Below are 24,917 nucleotides of genomic sequence, written 5' to 3' on the forward strand. Positions count from 1 at the left end.
TGTAAATGGTGTCAAAAACTCAGATATAGTTACTTTATTTTTGTATATAGTGACCTTAATGTAAATGTTGTAAAAATTGTTATAGTTACCCTATTTTTGTATATAGTGACTTCTATGTAAATATGGTCAAAATTGATATAGTTACCCTTTTTTTGTATATAGTGACTTCTATTAATAGGATCAAAATTGATATATTTACCCTATTTTTGTATATAGTGACAAATGTTGTAAAAATTGATATAGTTACCCTATTTTTGTATATAGTTACGTTATTTTTATATATAGTGACTCTATGTTATTTTATTTTTTTTAAACCGTTAGATCTTGTTAGTAATAATGGATGGTTGAGATTTTCTGTTTTTAGTTTTCACCATAAGCCCTGTTTTTAGCGGAACCTCCCCGTATATATATATATATATATATATATATATATATATATATATATATATATATATATTTCTACAAAGATAATTAGGAAAATACAATAGTTTATCATTTAATAATTTAAGGTGTGAAAAGATAGAATTTAAAGTGTGAAAAGGAATGCATTTAAGTGTGAAAATAAATAGGATTTACATTGGTTTTAAATTTAGTAAATTAATTAGGAAAATACAAGAGTTTATCATTTAATAAATTAGGTAAAATAACAACTAAAAATCTGGTTAAATACATCAAATATTTGGCAGCCATAACTATATATATATATATATATATAATAATAATAATAATAATAATAATAATAATAATAATAATAATAATAATAATAATAATAATAATGATAATCAAAAATCATAATTAATTCGGAAATTCAATAATTAATTAAGTAAAAATCCGAAAATAACTTTATAAAATCTGAAAATTTAGGATAAATATGATATCATTTAATAATTATCATGAACAAGAATTTGAAGCTAAATAAGTTTTATAAACCGGAAATGATTAATTTTGACTTGCATGGTAAAAATATTGTAAAAAGCTCAAGATATTTCAAAATATTTAATTAAATATTGATTTCAAAAGATAAAATCCCTTTGAAAATCAGAAAATTAATTTCCATAATTAATCATCACTTTTCAGAATTTTTAAGATAATAATTAACAATTAGATTTAATTAATCTATAAATCCAAAATTAAATAAATAAAATCTAAAGATAAATTCATAAAACACTAAATTAAATAAATTTTGGAATATTATTATGTGATTAATTATGAAATTAGACATTAAATTCCAAATATAACTAAATAACACTTTAAAATCTAAAAGAGATAAAATATTTATATCAACTCCAATATTTTGGTGCCTAAATTTGAAAGCATATTTTGGCTCTTATATTCAAATAATATAACATTACTAAAATACCCTTTCTAAATTAAAATAATTAAGAAAATAATATTAAAAAATGTGGGGTATTACAGGTAACTCTATTTTATTTTATTTTTAATTAAAACTTAGTGTTTAGGCTGTATTTTGTTCACCTTATTTGGAATTAAAGTTAGCTCAAAATATTTTAAATCATACACAAGTATTAATCTGGAAATACGAAGTGAAAGTACTACACATTTATAAGTTAAGATAAGTTTTGATAATAAGACTGGGCTAAACTTACGGTACACCCGGGTGTATATAACAATCTCTCCTAAATTAATCATTAGAGGGATAAAATTATTTTTATTTACTCACTAGTCATACATTATACATAGAGGTGTCAAAATCCGACTAGATCCGAAGCCGACTCGAAAATATCTGATTTAAATTTCGACTCGCGTGAACACAATAATTTGACATGACTCAACTTTAAAAATTGACCCAAACCGATCCGACCCGATTTCACCAAATCCGATCCGAACATCCAAATTGACACCTCTAATTATACACTAAGGGGTACAACTGGCAGCTAAAAGCTACGAGAGGCAAATTATCTACTCGTAGCAAATTTTACGAGACACATAATCAGATAGACGTACAATAAATTATGAACACATTTATAAATGAATGAATTCCATCCCAAGTTCCGAATTACACCTATTGATCCACGAAAATCCAGTAAAAGTGGCAAGACATACTAGTATACTACTAAGCTCCATATGTAAGTGATATGGCCCTGTAACGTTCTTGGAGGTAGTCAACGAAGCGGATCGGGGGAAATCTGTCGTTTACAAAGGGAAGATGAAGTCATAACTTAATATCCTGATGAAAAACATCTAATCTGGAAGGAAATAATGCATCTACTTAAGCAATACATGTAGATGTGATGCCGCAAACACAATTGAGCTTGGGCAATGGTTCTGTTTACCTGGGAGGATTCGACTCACTGCAGCAAGTTTCTAAGCACTCCACGAAAAAATCGTGGCGAGGATTAATGAACAAAGCTGCCTGCACATGTTATAATTTTTTGTTTCTTACGGCATTGCTGATATTACGATTAAATATACAAGTCAACTAATGAAAACTAAGTATGAAATCAGAAAAAATGCAGGTACTTTAAGTATAAGTCTCCTCTATATATCTAGCTTCCATGTATTCGATTTAATTCACTAGACAGCCTACACGGACAGTGTTGCTTGTTCGTACTTTAATCAGTAGAAAAGCTTTAGAATATCACCAAGTAAAACAGCACATAATTCTTAGCTTACTATGTATAATTAGTGGTCAAATACACCAAAAACATTTCTGTGAATTAACGAAATAACAAATAAACATCAACTTTATTGACAAATTTGAGAACTGCTAAAACATTCTGGTCTTACAAAGGTTAGCATCTACATAAGATTGGCAAGAGGGAGTAGATGCTACAATCAACTTTAAACATGTCGTATACGTGCAACTGTGCAAGTGCACAACAGAAAAGGGAAAACAGTACTGCATATGGATGCCTACTGGACTTGGAGAGTTGATTATAAAAACTGCAAGGAAAAGGAGAGGAGAAATTATTTACAGAATATCGTTCCCGTCCCTTTGGCAGAACTCTATGCAATGTTGACCTGTCATTAGATAACGCAAAACACGTAAGGAAAAAAAAAAAGAAGCAAAATAGCAAGCAATAATGCGAAAGGGATTACATCCCAAATCATATGTAGTTGTGTATCAACCACTGATACCCTACCAGGAGCTAAACTAGCTGACATCCCTAGAACACAATTAAGCAATGACAATGTGTGTGCGCGCGCGTGCATGTGAATGAGGAAATGTCAGCTAAATCTAACGGTTTGATAATTGATCCTGATAAGAACAGAATGTTTAATCATGCAAGTTCTTTGACAAACACAATTAAAATTTACCTAAATAAACCATTTGTCCACCTTTCTGTCATGTCTCCAATGTTGACAATTATTGCCCTGCAAAAGCATAATACATATAAAATCTCACAGAAGGATAATGTTCGTTTAAGTGCAGATTCATCCAGCTGTCTAAATTCGGTATTTTTGCCATTCTACACTGAAAACTCACCCCTCAACATGAGGAACATTCTCCCAAATCTGTGGCTGACGATCCTTTTCCCGACAGACCTAAGAAAACATATTTGAATGTGATTTTCATCATTGAGCAATTATCAAATGACTTTTTTTTTGGACTGATTTAGACATACCTGTAATCCAGGAACACCATCAGTGGCCAACAGAGTGATCATTCCATAATCAGAGTGAGCAGAAGCCCCTAATACTTCATCATTGTGGCAACTGGGGTCACCTGGTAGCAAATTATATTACAGAATGTTTAGTCCAACTAGGAACAAATATAAATAGGAAATGATGGGAAGTATTGGACCTTCTGGATAATGTAAGAGGCGAAGAAAAGGCATTGGTGGATCCAGTGCTCCTACATTCTCAAAAAAGTTCTCATCGAGGTTCAATGCCAGTGCAAGGAGTGATAGTAAACTTTTTCCTGCACTCCTGAGGTACCACATTTAAGTGTTACATAGAGCAATAGAAGCCATAAACATAATAGACTGATGCATCAGATCCGTATTATTCATCAACAAACTATCCCCATCCCCTCGATTTTTCAGGACATATTGCGTATGCCACCAGAATTAGACTGACTTGATTTTATTTTTTTTTCTTTTCAAGGAACTTCCTCCAATACAACCTTTATGCAGTATGCAACCACCACAGGGTGTAAGGGTGCAAAATTGAATTAAGAAACCAATACATAGAAAAGCAACACGACAGAAAGACATAGCTGTCCTTAACAGCGCCAATTTCAGTTAAAAATGGAGTTATACAAGAACAATCATAGAAGCTAACAAGATCAGACAATCTAATACTGCCAGTAGAGTTATATCCTTCAACAAACCACAAACATGGACAACGCATATATTGCACATGATGAGATCGTTGAACTTACAGAACTTGTCTATGGTATGCTTCTACAGTTGGTCTCCAATTTGGAACAAGCTCTGGTATGAAACAATCATCACACTGTAAAATTATTATCTGAATTCTGATAAGGTTTAATTAAGCAGGAAAAAAACAAGTAAAAAGGTGTGAGCATTAACATCTTTCCATTAAGGCATAAACAAATTAGTCTACAGCCCAAATTAACAAACCAACCGGATAACAAGCTTACCTTCAGAAGGCCACCGGTTCAAAGTGTAGATTTCATCATGAAGCGGGCCAATGTAGAAAGACTCCTTCGGGTCACCTGTAATCAAATAAGGTAAGTTTAATAAGTCTACAAAATTTCTTGCACTCTTGTAACACAGAATAAGGTAGTTTAATAATTACAAGAGCAAATAGTTAAGATCATGGATCAACAAAACCTATAGTGTTTAAAGAAGTGTCCAACTTCTCAGAATATAATGCAGTATATCCACTGAATTCCTTCTTCCTTTCGAGTTTCATTTTCTCTTCCTCGGGAAGTGAAAAGAATTTCTTACTCTCTTCAAACAATCTCTCGTATAGAGCTTTGTCCACTCCATGATTCACAATGTAGAAGAAACCGACTTCAATGCATGCCTAAACCACCAAATGTAGCAAGTTAGCAACATGTAAATGTATCACCCTGAACGACATTTCTACAGGCAATGCAACTGTAGATAATTTATCTATGCCATGACACTCATGAGAAAACATCAACAATTGACAGCTTCATAGAATCACGATTAAATGCCAATAATGTAGAAAGTTGACTCCACTACCTTACTGCACTGCTAATGACAGTTGTTATGCTGCCGCCTGCCGGACAAGTTTTGTACAAGGTTATCTCACAATAATTTTACTATGGAGTGTGGACATGTATCAATGAACAATCAATATAATTCATTGATTCATTTCAAAATATGGCCATCCTAAATGTGTAAATTGTCCACAAATGAAATCCTACAAAACATAGCATGATATTTGTATAAACAAAGTTCATGTCTAAATAATTAAGAAACAATATAATGTGCATCATTCATTAAAAAAAAAAAAAAAAAACAAAATGAAGAACAGTTTCTCTTCATGAAAACAATAACTTTATGCATTTCATAATAGAACTTGCAATTACACAAACATACTGAAAATAGGAAAATGATTGATAAGAGTAAAAAAATATCTCTGTTCTTCCTTCAGAAATTTCATGTAAATGAGTGACAAGATGATAGTAATTAATATTGGTAAAACGATGAAGATAAGTTGGGAATCGTCACTAATACTAGCATGATTATTATTATTATTACTTTCTTCACTTTTAGTTATTGCATTGCTAGTTTAACTAATACGAGAACATAAGGTGTACAACTAGCAGCAAACCTGACGAAGAATAGCAGGTGTAGAAATTCGATCAGGTGACGATAAATCGATGATAGGAAGATTTGCAATCAAATATTCTTGTCCCATTACTTTATTCTTCTCTCTCGTCTGCTACGCTCTTGCTTCTTTGACCACTTCCATTCAAGTATATTTTGATTTGAGGTGTTTTTGATACCACTCAAAAATAAATAAATAAATTAGTAGGTAAGATTTGTCGGCGTCTAATCAAAGAAGAATAGCTAGGCTGATATCATCTGTACTTTTATCTACTGGAGTACATAATTTAGCACGCGATCAATAAAATAGGTGGGTGTCACTATGTAGGTTGATACTCGTATCATTTGGTACTTTAGGTTGTTTTTTTTCCAAATGTCCTACTAAAATTGCTCCATTTTATTTTATGAACTCCGAGTTAGTTCGATCAATTAATTCTCCGTACTGTTCATTACTTCTCTTATTCTATCATTTTTTTTTTCTCTTTTTTTATAGCTCGAGTGGTTAGAGTTTCCCTCCGATTTCAGGAGATTCTAGGATCGATTCTCACCACCGCTTTGTGACTCTCTAAACACCAAAAAATAAAAAATAAAATTTAAAAAAAATAAAAAAATTTCTCTCTTCACCTTTTTTTGACAATTCAAATAACTTCCACATCAATTTCTCATTTGATCCATGAATATATGGTCAATAGGGATCAATTCCGTAACTTTTTCCCTCTTTTTTTCATGCTCTCTTCACCTCTTTTTTAAAAACAATTTAATAGTTAATCTGCACATCAATTTCTTAATAATCAGACAAATTACGTTAAGAGGTAATAAGCTAAGGGCTAAAACAAGTCATTAGTGGGATGGAATTCCTTTCATTATTCAGTTCACACATTACACTAAACATTTCTTGATATACTTTAACTTCACATTCATATGAAGCTAAAAGAGAGCAAATCATCCAGCAAATTTTACATTTTTAATAGATACAAGATGAACACATTTATACATGTATGAATTCCAAGCTCCATCTTTCACCTATTCCTCCACAACTATACATTAATAGTGGTGAGACATACTCCGTATGACCATACTTGAACTCCCCAGAACAACCAACACTTGTTCTTTAAGGTACGAGTACGTAAGTGATTGGCAAGGGGGCTCCTAAGCTCCATATGTAACCCTGTAGCGTTCTTGGAGGTGGTCACTGTAGCGAATCGGGGAAATCTGTCAATAGAAAGGTAAGAGTAAAGTCATAATTTATTATTAGCTTGCTCTAAGATACAAAGTATATAATTTTATCAGGTTAAAGACATCTACGATGGAAGGAAGAAAACGCATCTATTTTAGCAATACATGTAACTGTGATGCCACAGGCACAACAGTACTAGTGAGAAAGCACACTGGGTCGATGGGTGTTCAATATCAACAATATATTGATAAAAACCCTTCTTGATCTATACTAATGCTTTATGCTTACAATATATTGAATGGTGGAGTGAGCATGGGGCTAACTCTAGAATGGTGGAGCGGAATGGGATACCGCTGATTTATGAATTAGTCAAAACAAAGATCAGACTAAGAATAAACCATAATTTTGTTTACCTGGGAGGATTTGACTCACTGCAGCAAGTTTCTAAGCACTCCACTGAAAAATCGTGTGGAGGATCAAGGAACAAAGCTGCCTGCACAAGTTAGCAGTACTCGTATTTGTTACTTTAGGTACTCTTGAATTAGAATAACAATACAAAGCGAAAGCTGCAAGTATGATATCATAGAAAATGCAGCTATTTTAGTCCTCAGTAAATGCAAAGCCTCTTGCTCTCATCTTCTCAAATTCTATTGACAAATTGTCAATATACTTAGGTATTCGATTTAATTTACAAGACAGCTTTACAATAACGCATTGCAAAAATCTCACTTAACATTATTGTATGTACTTTAATTAGCTGAAAAGCCTGAAGACAAATCACCAAATAAAACAGCACATGAGTCTTAGCTTACTATGTATGACCAGTAGTCAAATACACCAAGAATGTTTCTGTGTCTCATCTTAACAACAAATTAACATCAATTTTCTTGACAAATTTGAGAAATGCTAAGACATTCTAGTCTAACAAAGTTAGCATCTATCTAAATAATATAATAAGACTGCCAAGTGGGAATCGATGCTAGTATCAACTTTAAACATGACATACACATGCAAGTGACGACAGCAAAAGGTAAAAAGAAATGCATATGATCAATGCCTGCTGGACTTGGAGAGTTAATTAGAAAAACTGAAAGGAAAAGGAGGAAAGGAGAGGAGAGAAGAGGGGAGAGATTATTTACAGAATATCGTTCTCGTCCCTTTGGCACCACTCTGTGCAATGTTGATCTGTCGTCATATAACACAAAACAGGTAAGGAAAAAAGCAAAAACATGGGTATATATGCAAAAGAAATTACATCCCAAATTTTGTGTAGTTGTGTTCTTGTTTATCACCTACTGAGACGGTGAGACCTTACTAGCTGACATCCCTATAACATAATGAAGCAGTAACTCTAGCAGTGACTCTGTGTGTGTGTGTGTGTAAGTATGAAGAAATGTAAGGTTTGATAACTGATCCTGGTAATAAGAACAGAATGTTTAATCAAGCAAGTTCTTTGACAAACACCATTAAACTTTACCTAAACAAACCATTTGTCCACCTCTCCGTAATGTCACCAATGTTGACAATTATTGCCCTGCAAAAACATAAAAATATTAATCAGATTTCCTAAGCCATCGCCAATCATATGCAAATAACTGAGGAATCAGCAGGGAAGGATATAGTAGCTAGACCTGGAACGTAATACATGGTCTATGTTGCCTGAAATATTTCTAACATGTAAAGAGTAAAAAGAAAATAGAGAAAACAGTAAATCTTCATTGTTCTTGGCTCTTCTGAATACATGTGTAGCTATGAAGGCAACCGTTAGACAGTTAGATATGGTAAAGAGAAGTCAAGAACCCATTTAAGAGCTACAATTGTGAAGCTTCCTGGAGTAATGAATGATTCAGTATAGTACTTCTACATCACATTTTCCAAAAAATTTCTATGAGCAACAAGGGAAAAGTTCATTTAAGTGCAGCTCCATAGACTAAATTCGGCATTTTTGCCACTTTTTTCACTGGAAACTCACCCCTCAACATGAGGAACATTCTCCCAAATCTGTGGCTGACGATCCCTTTCCCGACAGACCTAAGAAAACATAACAGAATGTGTTTTCATCATTGAGCAACTATTAAATTTTTTTTTTTTTTTTTGACTAATTTAGACATACCTGTAATCCTGGAACACCATCAGTGGCCAACAGAGTGATCATTCCATAATCAGAGTGAGCAGAAGCCCCTAAAACTTCATCATTGTGGCAACTGGGGTCACCTGATAGTAACATACAAATAAGAAAAGAAGTATTAAGATGGACTTCCTGAAATTAAGTCAGGATTCAAGTTGAGCGAATTACAGAATGTTCAGTCCCACAAGGATAAATATAAATAGGAAATGCTGGGAAGGATTGGAAATCAAGTTGAAAAATAGTATCGATATGGTAAATACATATATTTCATCAGACCTTCTGGATAATGTAAGAGGCGAAGAAAAGGCATTGGTGGATCCAGAGCTCCTACATTCTCAAAAAACTTCTCATCAAGGTTCAACGCCAGCGCAAGAAGTGATAGTAAACTATTTCCTGCACTCCTGAGGCACCACATTTAAGCGTTTTATTGAACTGTAGAAGCCATAAACTGAAATACACTAATACATCAGATCCATATTATTCATCAGCTAACCATCCCCATTCCCTTTAGTTTTCAAGACATTGTGTATGCTATCAGGATTAGACTGACTTGATCTTTGTCAAGGAATTTCCACTTCAACCTTAATGCCGTATGCAACCACAGGGTGTAAGGGTACAAGGTGCGACATTGAACAAAACAATTAATACTTGGAAAAGTAAAATGATGAAAAGACACAGCTTGCCTTGACAGCATCATTTCCAGTTAAAAAGTAGAAACTAACAAGATCAGACAACCTAAAGCTGACAGTAGAGTAATGTCCCTCAACAAACCACAAGCCTGGACAATGCATGTATTGGACACGATGACATTGTTTAACTTACAGAATTTGTCTATGGTATGCTTCCATAGTTGGTCTCCAATTTGGAAGAAGCTCTGGTATGACACAATTAGTACGCGTTAAAATTAGTATCTGAATTCTGATAAAGTTTAATCAAACAAGGAAAAACAAAAAAAGTCTGAGCTAACATCTTTCCATTAAGGAATGATCATTTCAAAGTAAAGCCCAAATTAACAAACCAAACTGGATAACAAGCTTACCTTCAGAAGGCCACTGGTTCAAATTGCAGATTTCATCATGAAGCGGGCCAATGTAGAAAGACTCCTTCGGGTCACCTGCAATTGAATAAGGTAAGTTGCTAGATCTTCAAAATTCTTTGCACTCTTGTAACTAAGAATAAGGTGGTTTAATAATTATAAAAGCAAATAGTAGTAGTTAAGATCATGGATCAACAAAACCTTTAGTGTTTAAAGAAGTATCCAACTTCTCAGAATATAATGCAGTATATCCACTGAGTTCCTTCTTCCTATCAAGTTTCATTTTCTCTTCCTCGGGAAGTGAAAAGAATTTCTTACTCTCATCAAACAATCTTTCGAATAGAGCTTTGTCCACTCCATGATTTACAATGTAGAAGAAACCGACTTCAATGCATGCCTAAACCACCAAATGTTACAAGTTAGCAAATGTATTTCCCTGAATGGCTTTTCTACAAGAAATGCAACTCTAGATAATTCTTCTATGTCATGAGATCACATTAAGAATTGGATCATGATAAAGTATGAGTAATTTTGAAAGTTGATTAAACAATCATATTAATACACTGCTAATGACGATTGTTATGCTGCAGGACATGTTTGAAGGTGATGTGTTTAGACATCAACTTGAGTTTGAACTCAGGGTGACATGTTTGTGTGTCAACCTGAGTTTGAAGGTAGGATGAGTTGTTTGGGTGCGTTTGGTTTGATGTAAAATGTTTTAACTGAAAATGATTTTCCCATTTATCCTCATTTTCCTTTGCTTGGTTTGTGGAAGAATAGAATACAAACACAGGAAAATGAGGGAAAATAATACTAGAAGATCAATTTCTCGGTTCTTCAAGCAAAAAATTTCAGAGAGATTCTTATATACACCCAGATGTAACATTTTGCTCCTTTTGATGATTATTGTTCATTTAATCATCAAAATATGAAGGTGAGTTGGGATTTTTCACGACTATCAACATGTTTAAGTTATCGTATTGCTAGTTTAAATTACACTATTGATGTGACAACTAATCCGGGAACATAAGGAGTACATATACTGAAGGCTCCACCTTGATGATATTTTTATTTAAGTTTATGATGGAAGTCAAAACATATATTAATATATTATGTTGCATTGGACTGTACGAATTGGTTTATTTTTAAAGCCCAATACGCATGATAGATTGGATTTGTTAGTTTGGATGATTATATTATTTTGCATAAATATATTGTGATAATTATTCTGATCATTTTATCTCTAACAAATTAATTTTCTGTTTTGATTATTTATCTATATGATATGATTGAGTTTGTTAATAATATTTCATAATTATATTTCTTATCTATTTAATTTTTCAGATTATATTTTGAATTAATTTATCCTGTATTACCTAACCTTGTTTCAAGAAAGTTGTTAGTCTTGCTGTTGCATAGGATAAGGCTGGAAATTTATTCAAAGATATATTCAAAGATAAACGTTGAAACAGAAACAAACCGCTAGCAACGTTCAAATTTCAAATAGCCGAAGGTTGTTGAAGAAGCAAGATTAAAGGAATTCGGTTGGTGTTTTTCAAAGGTTTGAAATCAAATCTACAACGTTTGAAATCAGTCTTGAAGCCTTATAAATAGCGTCAAGATATGCTGAAGAAATAATAACGACAAGAACAACAACGTAGAACAAGAACACTCAAAAATTATCAAGCTTCATACACTATAGCAAGAGTGTTAAATATTTTCTCTCTAATTTCTTTAATACCTTATTGTGTGATTAGATTGAGAGAAAAGAAAAGTGTATCTAAGAGTGGAAAAAGAATATATCAAAAGAGTGATATACTTAGAGTAAATTTATAATACTCAAAGTATAGTAAAAGTGAGATAGCCTTTTATTTCTAGGAATTGAGTGTCTAAGGTGTAGCTGGGATGCTACGGAGAGAAAATAGTGAGATCTTCTAGGATGCTTTAGAGCTCTAAAGGAGGAAATAAAAGTTGGTTTAAAATCCTACGGGTCTAACAACCCTAGGCGGAGACGTAGGCCAACTTCGTAACAATTCCTTGTGTCTCTTCTGTTTATTTTTGCATTTACTTTTGCCTTGTTCTTGCTTTCGTTTTTTTGTTTTAAATATATTTAGCAAAATCCAAACAAACGTTTCTAACATTCTGATTAGTAGCTGTTTTACATTATAAATAGTTTTCAAAGTCTTGAATTTAAAACAGAGATCAGTTTATTCCGCCCTGTAACTGATCTCAAGGTCTTGACTTATCAGTTTTACGAAAATTGCCCATACTCTATTCAACCCCCCCTCTTCTAGAGTATTATTATGTTTATTCCATCACCATTGTGATCCTTTCATATACATATATATAGAAAGAAAGAAGTTAAGCAGCAAACCTGACGAAGTGTTGCAGCGGTAGAAAATCGATCAGTTGCCGATAAATCGATGATGGGAAGATTTGCAATCAAATTAACTTCTCCCATTATTTTCTACTACGAGTACTAGTCTGTTCTCTGCTCCGCTCTTGCTTCTTCAACCAATTCACTTTCTCTGTCCTTTCTATAACCTTCTCGTTGTAAGATTTAAAAGAACTTATTTCCATCCAAAAAAGTTATTTTTTTTTTTTTTAATGGGGTATTATTTTATTCTATTTTTAATTTTGGTCTGAGGTGTTTATTGTTTTTGTTACAACGAAAGCAAGTGAAATTTGTCGGCATCAATTCAAATAGGATTAGCTAGGTTGATTATTTAGTTATTTTAGCACACAATCATTGAATTAGGTGGGATATCAATCATACAATAGCACCGTCAATTAAAATTGTTTCATTTATCATTAAAGTTGGCAAAAAGCTGATGTGACACAACATGAACCAAAAAAATTAAGTTAGTATCAAAGGTTTATGACATATTTGATTAAATGGGTGAATACGACACGACACGTTTAATTTAACAAGTTGGGTTAAAGTTTTGAATTCCATCACGAAACTAACACGAATCAAGCCGCTTAAAATAATAAATAATGAATGGATTTTATGATAATTATCTTGAATGGGGCTTATATTTTGACTTATGACACGACATGAACCGGATACGAAAATAGGAGCTCTTTCCCAAATTAAAGTCAAGAACAACCGCAATTCCCAAATTGCAGCCAAAGTTTTAAGAATTTCCAAAGTACCGTCCACGTCACCGGTTCAGGGGGAAGAAATTTTAAATCCGGTCTACAGCAAAACCGCTACCTGAAGTAACCGCTACCTGAAGTAGCGGTTTTTACTAATAAACCGCTACTTCAGGTAGCGGTTTCTTTTTAATAAACCGCTACTTCAAGTAGCGGTTTTTGTTTAATAAACCGCTACTTCAAGTAGCGGTTTTCTAGCAGGTATAATTTCCTGATTTCACTTTCCTCTTTCATTTTCGTCTTCTCACCAAAATCCCATCCACGCCTTCCACCAAAATCACACCTCCTTCAACGGAAGCCGGCGCAGCCAAGGAATCCACCGACGCCGCCGGAGCATTCCTCAGCAACGAAGGCCGCCGCTGTTGACGCCGAGGGTTCGACTTTAGTGGTCGGCTTCGCTAATTTCAGAAGAAACGTGCTGATCTTCTTGTTTGTGGTAAGTGCCCTAATTATTTTTTGTATTCAGTTATTGGGTTTGTTGTTGTTATTGAGTTTGTTGTTGTTATTGAGTTTCAGAATTGTATGTATGTGTTGTTGTTGTTGGTTTTGGTTGTGTTGTTGTTGTTAGTGTTCTTGTTTATTGTTGTTGTTATTGAGTTTCGGTTTTGGTTGTGTTGTTGTTGTTAGTGTTCTTGTTTATTGTTGTTGTTATTGAGTTTCGGTTTTGGTTGTGTTGTTGTTGTTAGTGTTCTTGTTTATTGTTGTTGTTATTGAGTTTCGGTTTTGGTTGTGTTGTTGTTGTTAGTGTTCTTGTTTATTGTTGTTGTTATTGAGTTTCAGAATTGTATGTATGTTTGTGGTTGGTTTTGGTTGTTGTTGTTGATTTACTTACCTTACATATAACCCTTGTAGAATTATTAATGGTTTCGATCACATTACTCAGTTTAGGTTGCTATAATTGCTGATTTTGAAAGTGAAAATAGAGCTTCTATACACAAAGTACATGAGCTCAAAGTACATGTAGTCATGACTTATGCCCATGTTGAGCTTCAAGAGGTATTAAGACCTTCATAGCTCAGTTTAGGTTGCTATAATTGTGTAGTTTGCTTGCTTGATGTTAGGACATTGCCACACTGTTAATGAATTTTTGCAATCTAATATCTTTGATTAATAATGGTCTTTTCTAGAATGAAACATGGAGGTTCCGAACTACCCTCTATATTGCTATTGGGGTGGAGAAATTGTCCACAAAGATAGCGATATAACGTATAGGGGTGGGAATCAAAAATTTGTGTTTGTACATTCTGCGATGACATATTCACAAGTTCTGAACAAGCTATATGAAGAATTGAGTGTTGATCCTAGAGGTGTGGAGTTGAAGGTGGTTATGCGTTATCCTATGGCTGGGGCATATGTTGCAATTCCGTTAAATGACGACAACGCTGTTAGAGCTATGTGGATTGCTGTGACTCAGAGTTCTTCTGTTGCAATGCAATTGTTCATTGAACAAGTTCCAAAGGAGCCAGTTGTGCAAACTAACACTGGTTCCTTTCCGGGGATGGATTTTTTTGGTAGTGTGGATCAACCGTTTTCCACTGGTGTTCAAAGTGTGGGCATAGGGTCATTCACAAGAATGCTTGTTGATCCACATTATGTCAATGACCATCTCTCACAGTTTAGGTCTCCGGCCTCATCGCCTAATGTTGGAACCTCGACAAGCACACAACCACAAGGCATTCTTGATTCTCTTGACCCAAACAATGTTGATGTATTTGGCGATGCAGAGATGAATGACACTGATGAAGATGATGATGAAGAGGTAATTGAAGCTCGTGATAAGGCAATTAAAGGAAGCGCCCCCACTTCAGACTTCAATGAAGTGGCGCAAGTTGATCCTCGTTTGAATAACTCATGGATGTCTTGGTTAGGAAATGAGACATATAACAATGGGGGAGAATTTGAGGTTGGTCAGCAGTTTGACTCATTGCAACAACTGAAAGATGCTGTGAAATCTTACTCCATAGCTAGAAATCAAACAATTCGAGTTGTGGAGGCAGAGCCAGAGAAATATGTTGTTGAGTGCAAGAGGAAAGAACAATGTAGTTGTTCGTGGAGGCTTAAAGGAGTAACTGTGTTGGTGACAATCGACTCGGGAGATCATAAGCTACTGACTTCCGAGTTCGTTTGCAATGCTCTTCTAGATGTCATTCGCGTTGATCCTTCATTGAAAATCAAGACAATGGTGCAACTTGTGAAAGAGAAATTTGATGGATTCCAAATAACCTACAAGAGAGCATGGCTAGCGAAACAAAAGGCAATAAAACTCATTTATGGGGATTGGGAGGGTTCATATGAACAGTTGCCTAAGTACATGCAAGCTCTCAAGGAATCAAATCCTGGAACTGTTGTTGAGTGGAGGTTGTTAGAGTGTACGGTTCCTGGAACACATGTTTTTCAACGAGTCTTTTGGGCATTCAAGCCATGTATTGATGGATTCCGTCACTGCAGACCCCTTATCACCATTGATGGCACTCATTTATATGGCAAATACAAAGGCACTCTACTCATTGCTATGGGAACGGATGCCAATTTTCAAATATTCCCCCTTGCTTTTGCGGTTGTCGAAGGAGAGAACAATGATAGTTGGTCTTGGTTCATGACTTGTATTCGTGCTCGAGTTACAGATAGGAAAGGGCTATGTGTGATATCTGACAGACATGCTGGTATTTTAGCAGCAATGGAAGAAGTTGGAAGTGGTTGGGAGGAGCCCAATGCCTACCACAAGTACTGTACACGACACTTGGCTTCTAATGTGAACTCAAAATCTAAAAGTGTCGTCATAAAGAACCTCTTTGGCAAAGCAGCTACTGCAAGGCAGAAGAAGAAGTTTGATTACTACATCAACAAAATTGGTGACTTGAATGTAGAGGCCCGTAGGTACTTGATGGAAATTCCGTACAGTAAGTGGTCCATTCATCATGATGGTGGTTTCAGGTTTGGTGTGAAGACTACAAACATGTCGGAAGTTTTCAACGGAGTCTTAAAGGGGGCTCGATGTCTCCCGATAACCGCTTTAGTGCAAATGACCTTTTTCCGGGTTAACTCCTATTTTGCAACTAGAAGAAGTTGGAGTAAAAGAAGACTTGAAGAGGGCCATGAGTTATCGGAAAAGGCTAAGAAGACAATAGAAGCCAACATGGAGAAAGCCACGCACCATGAGGTTGTTGCTTTTGACTATGATGCCATCGGGTTGTATCAGGTTAGGACCGGTCGTGGAAGAAGAAAAGCTGGTAAAGGTGGTAACTCCCACACTGTGAATCTGTTGAGCAAGACATGTACTTGTGAGAAATTGAGAATATACAAGCTCCCATGCTCTCATGTACTAGCAGTTTGTCGTCATAGAAGCCTATCACATGCAGACTTTGTGGATTCTTTTTTCATGACCGCCGAATATAGGCGTTCATACGCAAAGTGTTTCGCACCAGTTCCTGATCCTTGCCACTGGTCAGCTTACAATGGTCCTACTACTATTGCCAACCCAGATTTGAAAAGAGGCCCAGGCCGACGGTCCACTAGAATTCGAAATGAAATGGATGAGCGTCCCTATCGTGTGAAGAAGGCATGCAGTGTTTGTCGGCGACCTGGGCATAACAAGAAGACATGTCCTACTCTTATTGGTGGATTTGGATCATCTGGGTAACATGATTAATTATATATTCTTGTTTAATATTTATGTTTTTTCTCGAACGCTTAACATTAATTCAATTTTTTGTTATCGTGTAGGTCCCATGGAGCCGGTGATTCGTCCAGGTCCAGTTGATCCATCTGTTCTACGCTTGCAGACTTCCCATAGGAGCCACGATGTTTGGAGTGGCGTAGCTGATAGAGTTCTCTCAGTTAGGGAGCATATGGTCAGCGTGGGACGTGAGTGGAGGGTAGATGGCGGAGTACTAGAGTACGTTAGGCTTGCTGGGTTTTACGGTGTACATAGGATTTTGGGAGGAGGGTTTTTGCTTGATCGATCTCTTCTTACGGCGTTGGTTGAGAGGTGGAGGCAGGAGACACATACTTTCCACCTAGTGGTAGGTGAGGCCACCATTACTTTACAGGATGTCTCCGTCCTGTTAGGTCTGAGAGTGCACGGCCCTCCTTTCATTGGACCTCCATTTGAGGGATGGCATGACCTAGTTGAGGAGTTGCTGGGAGTTCGACCTGGCCATGATGATAACGGTAAGCCATTTCTGGAGGGATCTACTTTGAAGTTGACGTGGCTCAGACGTCACTTCTCACAGATGCCAGAGGGAGCTGATGACTTGACAGTTTAGCGCCATAGCCGTGCTTACATTCTCACTCTCATGGGATCTATTCTGTTCGCCGACAAGAGTGGCGATGCTGTGTCACTCTACTACTTGTCGTTCCTTCGAGACTGGGAGACAGCTTCGACCTACAGCTGGGGGAGTGCGACTCTTGGTTTTTTGTATCGGCAGCTATGTCGAGCATGTCAGCGAGATTCAAGACAGATTGGAGGCCCGCTCATCCTACTACAGTTGTGGTCGTGGGAGCATATTACTATTGGCCGACCATACATTAGGAGGCCTCGAGATCCGCCACAGGAGGACCCTGAGGCTGAGGATGAGGATGACATTTTGGGGACTCAGCATCAGCGAGGTGTTGACCCTTTGGCGTGCAGGTACAATGTTTGCTTCAAGTTCATGTTCTTACAGTTCTATCTTTCAAGAATTATTATTAACATGTCTTTACAGGTGGTTACGTGTCCATCTATCGTGTGCGCATACTGCTTCTGGACTACCATACTACAGAGATGCGTTTGACCATCAGCGCGAGGACCAGGTACAATCGGTGTTTCTTTTTTTTTTGTGCATTGTATTTCTTCCATTATGTTAGTCATATACATGTTGACATACTTGTTTTGGGAATTAGATGATTTGGCAGCCATATACTGAGGCGGTGATGGATCGACTTCCGGAGATTTGTCGCTCAGACATGCACATTTGGCGTTCACGGGCACCTCTGATATGCTTTGACGTCGTTGAGTTCCACCTCCCAGACCGAGTCCTTCGTCAGTTCGGGTTAGACCAGCCGATCCCACAGGATGTAGACACGGACGTTGCTCTACACAGGAAGGATCGAAGGGGACAGCATAATTGGGAGATTCGGCATTCGGACCATGTACACGAGTGGAGTCGACGAGAGGCATTAGTCGTCCAGGGATACCCGTTCACTGGGACTTCTTCCCCGGCCATGACAGAGTACATGGCTTGGTACCGTCGCATCACGAGACTGGTCATTACTCCACCTTCGCAGGAGCGCCCCCCGAGTCATTACCAGCCAGCTACCTCTGACCTCCTGCTTGTATGAACTTCACTTCATTTCAATCTAGTTCTTACGTTTTTGATTTCATTTTACTAACATTAAAACTACACTTAAATGTAGGCACATGCATTTGCTGATTTGCACGTCCAGCTATCGGGAGCTACTGAGACCATCTCCCACTTGCCACCAGAGACGGCTATACCATTTGCCATACAGACGATGCAGGGTTTTACATCATTTTGTGGCCAAACCTTGTCTAGGGTGGGGCAGTCACACCTTATTCAGCAGCCTCGACCGTCCACGTCTTCATCTTCTACTGTGCACACTATGCCGATCAGACCACCACCTCATCGTGGAGGCCATTCAGCACGTGCCTTCCGTCCACCGACTCCTTCTCAGCATACTATCATGACATCTCCTCCACTAGTGCATCGCCAGTATCAGAGAAACCGACGGCGTAGCAACACTACGTCTGGGGTTGGAGTTGGCCTGGATGACATTCCAGAGGAGACAGCTGCATCATCTTCATCGTCACCTCATGGGAAGAAGCAACGCCCGAGCTAAGTGTATATTTTGGAACTAAACTAATTTTTTTGTAAATGCTTAGAATTGGATTTTGTTATATTTAATCAATTGAAAAATATTCGACTTTGCAATTTCGACTTCCTTAGATCTTCATAAACTTGTTATTTATGGTGGTTGTGTTGAAAATATGCTATATATCTCATGTTTTACAGGTACACAACTTGCAGATTTTTTTTTTGAGTGATTATGCAAGTTTGAAAAAAAAACCAGTCCAGGGTAAACCGCTACTTCAAGTAGCGGTTTTTCAAAGTAAACCGCTACTTGAAGTAGCGGTTTTCCAAAATAAACCGCTACATAAAATAGCGGTTTTTTGTAAACAAACCGCTACTTCAAGTAGCGGTTTTAAACTAAGAAACCGCTACTTGAAGTGGCGGTTTATTGCAAAGAAACCGCTACTTCAAGTAGCGGTTTACCCTGGACCGGAAAAAAAAAAACCGGTTTTTTAACCAGTGCTTACGTGGACGGTAGAATGGGAAAATAAAAAGATTTGGCTGCAATTTGGGAATTGCGGTTCTTCTTGACTTTAATTTGGGAAAGAGCTCCGAAAATAGCGGGTTAGTGTCAAAAGTTTCCGACACAATTAGTTAAACAGGTCAACTCGACATAACATGTTTATTAAATGGGTTGGGTTAGTGTTGAGGCCTATCAACTCTTTTAACTTCGAACACGAAAATGACAGGACATGACACGTTTATCAGCTCCATTTATTCTAATGGTTGGAGTTGGATCGATAAAGTATGTGTATTCATTTTTAGTAGGAGTATTAATTTACTTATTTTCCTTTCATTTCATAACTCTTTTCCCTACTCTCTTCGCCTCTTCTTTTAATACTTTAACCATCAACACACGTCAAATTAACAACCATCAACATCAATTTCAATATGTAATTACAATATTACAATCAAATACATCAATTGATCTAATGATAAGTCGATAATGAATGAGGTGAATTTGAAAAAATAGAAATTTTTATTGGATACTTTTTCATATATAACGTGTCTTTTATCACTTTTAGGTGTCGTTTGGTTGCTATGGGAATTTACTTCTCATAGAAATTTGTATTTCATGGAATTTAAATTACTACATCAAATTCATGAGAATTGCATAAAGTTGTTTGGTTGGAATGAAGGAAGTTGTAAATCATGGGAATTTTGACTTACTTAGGGGAAGTTGCGTAATTAACTTCCCATGTTTTGTGGGAAGTCACAATTCTCATTAATTTGCAATTCCCTCATTTACACTTTTTATTGTCAACCAAACAACTCCTACATTTTCAAATTCTCATGATTTTCCATTTTCCCCATTTTCTTTGTGTAACCAAACAACCTCTTACGGTGGGTTTGAATATAGAAAATGGAAGTAAAAGAAGGGGAGAAAGGGGAAGGGGACAAGGGGTGGGAAGGGAAGAATGATGAGTTTTCCTTTTAAATTTAATCCCTCCCTTTCTCTCCCCCTTCAATTCTCTTCTTCCCTCATTTGTTATCCAAATACTTCGTAAAAGATAATTTATCCCTCCATTTTCTTTCCCTCTATTTCCTTCAATCCAAACAAAGTGTTAAGACTTAACCTTATCTCAATTTCTCATATTACTCATACGAGTGTATCATTTTTAGATATGATTATTTGCTTGATCTTATCTATTATTTGCTTGATAAATCGAGAGTTCGACCTAGCATAGACTCGTTAATTGATTATCTTTGCTTGTTCTCTAAAGAGTAAAGATTGACCCTACTTGCCCAACATCTCGTGTATTAGACTAGACCCTAAAAAGGTTTAGTAGTAGACCTAGTAGTAGTAAATAAGGTTTAATAGTTCCAATAAGATTTAAGTTTAGTTCTATTCAGATAAGTTCAGGTTCAATAAAGTGAATACAACACACCCTAAATTAAACAAGTCACTTATAAACTGTTAAGTTGGTGGATGGTTCATAAACATTTACTTCGTACAAAGTATAAATGATCGCTCTTGAATTCACGGTCAACGTAACACCATCTAATTTGTAGATTGGCACCAATAAGGAGCTTTCAAAAATTCAACTATTCGAAATTCGAATTGGCACTAAATTTTTTAATTTTTTTTCACCAAACATAAACGGCTTTAAATGAAAGTAGGCTTCACAAGCTTGAACTTGAAAAAACGAAGTGTGTTCTTCGCAAATCACGTTTGAGACATGCATGAGCATAGCAGGATTTTACATCAAACAAACAAGAGAAAATCATCAAAGCCCTTAACATCAAAGAGACAAAGCTATTTAACACCCTTTCCAAAGCGTTTTTACATAATAATAATAATCTATCCTTGTAAATTCTAAGGCTTTATTTACATGATATATTCCGTGTAACTTCAAGCTTCAAATGTGCCCTTGAAGCGTTCTAGAAGGTAATCAATATAGCGAAATGGAGGAAATCTGCCATTGATGAAAGAAGAAAGTTAATTAAATAGCCGATTTCATGAAAAAATAAGATGATGCACATTAAGGGATCAAGTGTTTTACGAGTATAATTCATGCAAAAAATAACGATTAACTACAAAAATAAAAGCAGACATAAAAAGGTTGAAATTAACCTTGGAGGATTTGAGTCATTGCAACAAGTTTCTAAGCACTTCACTATAAGATCGTGCGATGGATCAAGATAGAAAGCCACCTGCAGGACATTTTAGTAGTCTTTGTCAATTAGTAATGCAACACATACATAGATTTCAGAATCGATTAATATGAAGAACTTGAAAATTATACTTGTAAATATATATAAAGTATTTCATCAAAAAAATGAAGTACCTTTTTTTTTGTGGCACAGTTTTTATAAAGGATTATAACAAATTGAATTATTATTGAACAAGGGTACGGTAAAAATAAATGAACAATAGAAGATCATTGAAGCAAAAAGAATAAAGTAACACATACAGAGTAACGTTCTTGTCCCGTTGGCACCACTCTATGCAATGTTGACCTGCAACCAGCAAACAAGACAATATGTGTAAGGAGAAAACATAAGTTGGCATTACATTTACTCCATCCAGAAGCTAGGATAGGAAAACCATAGTGTATGCCGCAATTTAGATTGATTATATTTGATCCCGAGTTTTAAATACAATACTACCCGTGTTAAGTTATTAGTCGATATCCACAGACAACAACAAAAGAGTGTCATGTAAATAATGGTTTGGTAATTGACAAATAACATAATGTCGTTTACCTAAAAACATTATTGGTCCACCTCTCAGTAAGGTCACCAATGTTGACAACTAAAGCCCTGCAAATTAAATGTATCAAACTTGTCACAATTAAAATCAAGACCTTAACTTGTAGTTTCATGACTATAGTGGAAAATTTACCCCTCAATATGACGAACATCCTCCCAAATACGAGGTTGGCGATCTTTTTCCCGGCAAACCTTAGGTAATAAACATGCATGATCGATAATCAGTTGCAACTTCACATAATATTTTGGTTAATCTAAGGAAAAATTACATTAGGTGCCCCTCTGCGCGAGGGTTGTATTAATGTAACTTAACGTAACAATTAGCAAATAAACTATCATGTTATGTACAAGTATGTACCTGCAGTCCAGGAACACCATCGGTTGCTAGTAAAGTCATCATTCCATAATCACAGTGAGCAGAAGCTCCTAAAACTTCATCAGTATAATAACTTAGGTCCCCTGAAATTGTAAAATCAAAGAAGAAAAATTACGATGATAATGATAAAAAAAATTCGTGTAGACCTTGAATTATCACACGACACACGTATATAATTGGAAGTACCTGGGTAACGTAAGAGGCGAATGAAAGGCATAGGTGGATCCAGAGCTCCAATGTCCTCAAAATAGTTCTCACTTAGGTTCAAGGCCAGAGCAAGAAGTGAATATAATCTTTTACCAGCAGTCCTAAAGCACCATGGTACACATTATTAGTGGGACAAAGCAAGAAATTAATAATGTATCTAATAATATGCAACTAATAAGAGGCAAAATGTCCAAATTTACTGTAATGTGCAAATTGTAAATAGACTTGGATTTATATGCTATTGACATTTCTCCCCTTATTAATTTCCATGATTTATATGCTAGGAAAGCGTATAGATAAAACAATGATAAAATCATCCGAAGTATAACTTACAAAATTTTATCATGGTAAGCTTCCACGGTTGGTCTCCAATTTGGAAGAAGCTCTGATTTGCCATCATGATTGTTGTAATTAGTCTTTGTATATGAAGGTCTTTAAATTACATTTAGAGGAGAAAGATCCATATTTTTCACGTAATTTTTAAAGCATGAACTAACCATGACAACTAATCTTTTGTTTGGAATTAGTTGTCTAGTCACACTACTTATTTCTTCTTTTATTTTATTTTTTTTTTTACATCATGGGACGATTAAAAGCTACCCTACACAAGAAATATATAGTCAATAAAAATATACGAGCCCAAATCGATCTCACAACATTATTGTAAACTATACCATACAAAATTTGTCAACTACTCATAGCATTGTGTCAACTTAATTTGGATGGAGATAATTGGTAAGTGCCTAAACCAGCTTGAATTTTGCGTGCAAAAATTATTAGAAATACCTTTAGAAGGCCACTGGTTCAAATCGTTGTCTTTATCATGAAACGGACCAATGTCCATAAACTCCTTTGAGTCACCTGTTGCATTTAGTAACCAAATCAAGGTAAGAAGATTTTGTACCACGATTTCATTTATTCTTTATTCTATTACTCCCTCTGTCGCGACATATTTCAACCAATAGGATGATAAATGAGCAAAATTAAACCTTTGGTAGCACTGGCGGTATCCAACTTCTCATGATATAAAGGTGTATATCCACAAATTCCCTTGCGAGCCACTTTCATCTTTTCTTCCAAAGGAAGTGTAAAGAACTTCTTACTTTCCTCAAATAATCTCTTAAACATTTCTTTGTCAACTCCATGGTTCACTATGTAGAAGAAGCCAAAGTTGATACATGCCTATTATACCCACAAAATCATTAAAACCACTTTCAACAAGCAATATATAATGTTAGTCTAGCAAAAATTAGGCAAAGAGAACAAAGCCACTAAATACTCGGAGTAAGTAATATGAACATAAATCGAACCTGGCGAAGTGTGGCAGCAGTAGTGTCAAGATCAGGCGACGATAAGTCGATGATAGGAAGATTAGCAATAGCAATACTCTCTTCTCCCATTTTCCTAAAGCCTAGTCTTTTACACACACAAAAGCTAATTAATTAAGGTAGCTTCACTGAATTATTTTCGACGTTTAGAAATAATAAAAGCGGTTGGATTACATCTGACTTAACTTGTTTAATGCTGTAAGTTTATGTCACTTTTATGGAGCAGTTGGCAGGCAACAACTCCATATCTGATCTTGTTGCATGGGAATCAATTCTTTTATAAGAGTATGTATGTAGTGTGTTTACAGTCACTGCCCAAGTTACTATATAATTAGAGTGAGACAATTTATTTCATGTGTATTGTTTTTTTTTTTGCCAATTATTATAGCTTTAAATATTTGATGTTGATTAGGTAGAACTGAAACCCATGGGAAATTCCCTGTTTTTCATGGGGGCATTTTAGTGAATAAATCAACAATTTTTTCATTATTGTGGGCTCCACAATTGAATAAAGTTATTGGTTTATTTACAAAAATGTCATGTGAGAAGAAACTGGGGCTTCCTTGAAACCCATAACTCAAATTGTAGTATATTTAATAAATGAGACATAAAAGAATACTCAATACAAATGAAATTATTTAAAGATTTTTAGTATTTGGCACCGGTTCATTACATGAAATTAACAATAATACGTTTGATTCATGACTTGGTCTTATCA

General features: G+C 35.6%; 5 protein-coding genes across 6 annotated transcripts; 2 read left to right on the forward strand and 3 right to left on the reverse strand.

The window, feature by feature from the left end:
* Positions 1-1,686: 1,686 nt before the first annotated feature.
* LOC110732367 (flavonol synthase/flavanone 3-hydroxylase-like) lies at positions 1,687-12,879 on the reverse strand. Of its 2 annotated transcripts, none has more exons than XM_021912300.1 (11): positions 12,445-12,879; positions 10,272-10,467; positions 10,074-10,148; positions 9,857-9,908; positions 9,311-9,435; positions 9,020-9,120; positions 8,879-8,937; positions 8,384-8,440; positions 8,046-8,091; positions 7,320-7,399; positions 1,687-2,147 (listed from the first exon to the last, which is right to left on the reverse strand). In XM_021912300.1, exons 1-11 carry the CDS (start codon positions 12,529-12,531, stop codon positions 2,075-2,077), a joined length of 951 nt encoding a protein of 316 aa, XP_021767992.1. In that variant the 5' UTR covers positions 12,532-12,879; the 3' UTR covers positions 1,687-2,074. The 2 variants fall into 2 exon arrangements, with proteins under 2 accessions (XP_021767992.1, XP_021767991.1); XM_021912299.1 differs by lacking the exon at positions 1,687-2,147 and adding an exon at positions 6,546-6,941 and having other exon boundaries at positions 12,445-12,875.
* LOC110732253 (2-oxoglutarate-dependent dioxygenase mpl2-like) lies at positions 3,276-5,820 on the reverse strand. The gene is made up of 8 exons (XM_021912167.1): positions 5,734-5,820; positions 4,761-4,956; positions 4,568-4,642; positions 4,346-4,397; positions 3,767-3,891; positions 3,588-3,688; positions 3,449-3,507; positions 3,276-3,336 (listed from the first exon to the last, which is right to left on the reverse strand). Exons 1-8 carry the CDS (start codon positions 5,818-5,820, stop codon positions 3,276-3,278), a joined length of 756 nt encoding a protein of 251 aa, XP_021767859.1.
* Positions 12,880-13,336: 457 nt separating the features above from the next.
* Positions 13,337-17,339, forward strand: LOC110732368. Its single transcript, XM_021912301.1, has 3 exons — positions 13,337-13,662; positions 14,354-16,862; positions 16,950-17,339. The coding sequence occupies exons 2-3, from the start codon at positions 14,362-14,364 to the stop codon at positions 16,984-16,986; spliced, it is 2,538 nt and encodes an 845-aa protein (XP_021767993.1). The 5' UTR covers positions 13,337-13,662; positions 14,354-14,361; the 3' UTR covers positions 16,987-17,339.
* Positions 17,340-17,431: 92 nt separating this feature from the next.
* Positions 17,432-19,156, forward strand: LOC110732369 (serine/threonine-protein phosphatase 7 long form homolog). Its single transcript, XM_021912302.1, has 4 exons — positions 17,432-17,856; positions 17,930-18,017; positions 18,108-18,539; positions 18,621-19,156. The coding sequence occupies exons 1-4, from the start codon at positions 17,522-17,524 to the stop codon at positions 19,062-19,064; spliced, it is 1,299 nt and encodes a 432-aa protein (XP_021767994.1). The 5' UTR covers positions 17,432-17,521; the 3' UTR covers positions 19,065-19,156.
* A 2,051-nt stretch (positions 19,157-21,207) lies between these two features.
* On the reverse strand, positions 21,208-24,453 carry LOC110732370 (2-oxoglutarate-Fe(II) type oxidoreductase-like). Its single transcript, XM_021912303.1, has 11 exons — positions 24,182-24,453; positions 23,861-24,053; positions 23,658-23,732; positions 23,205-23,256; positions 22,851-22,972; positions 22,647-22,747; positions 22,422-22,480; positions 22,283-22,339; positions 21,991-22,036; positions 21,651-21,730; positions 21,208-21,492 (listed from the first exon to the last, which is right to left on the reverse strand). Exons 1-11 carry the CDS (start codon positions 24,269-24,271, stop codon positions 21,429-21,431), a joined length of 939 nt encoding a protein of 312 aa, XP_021767995.1. The 5' UTR covers positions 24,272-24,453; the 3' UTR covers positions 21,208-21,428.
* Positions 24,454-24,917: the final 464 nt, after the last annotated feature.

The sequence above is a fragment of the Chenopodium quinoa genome, unplaced genomic scaffold, assembly GCF_001683475.1.
Source record: "Chenopodium quinoa cultivar QQ74 unplaced genomic scaffold, ASM168347v1, whole genome shotgun sequence".
Classification (NCBI taxonomy): Eukaryota; Viridiplantae; Streptophyta; class Magnoliopsida; order Caryophyllales; family Amaranthaceae; genus Chenopodium; species Chenopodium quinoa.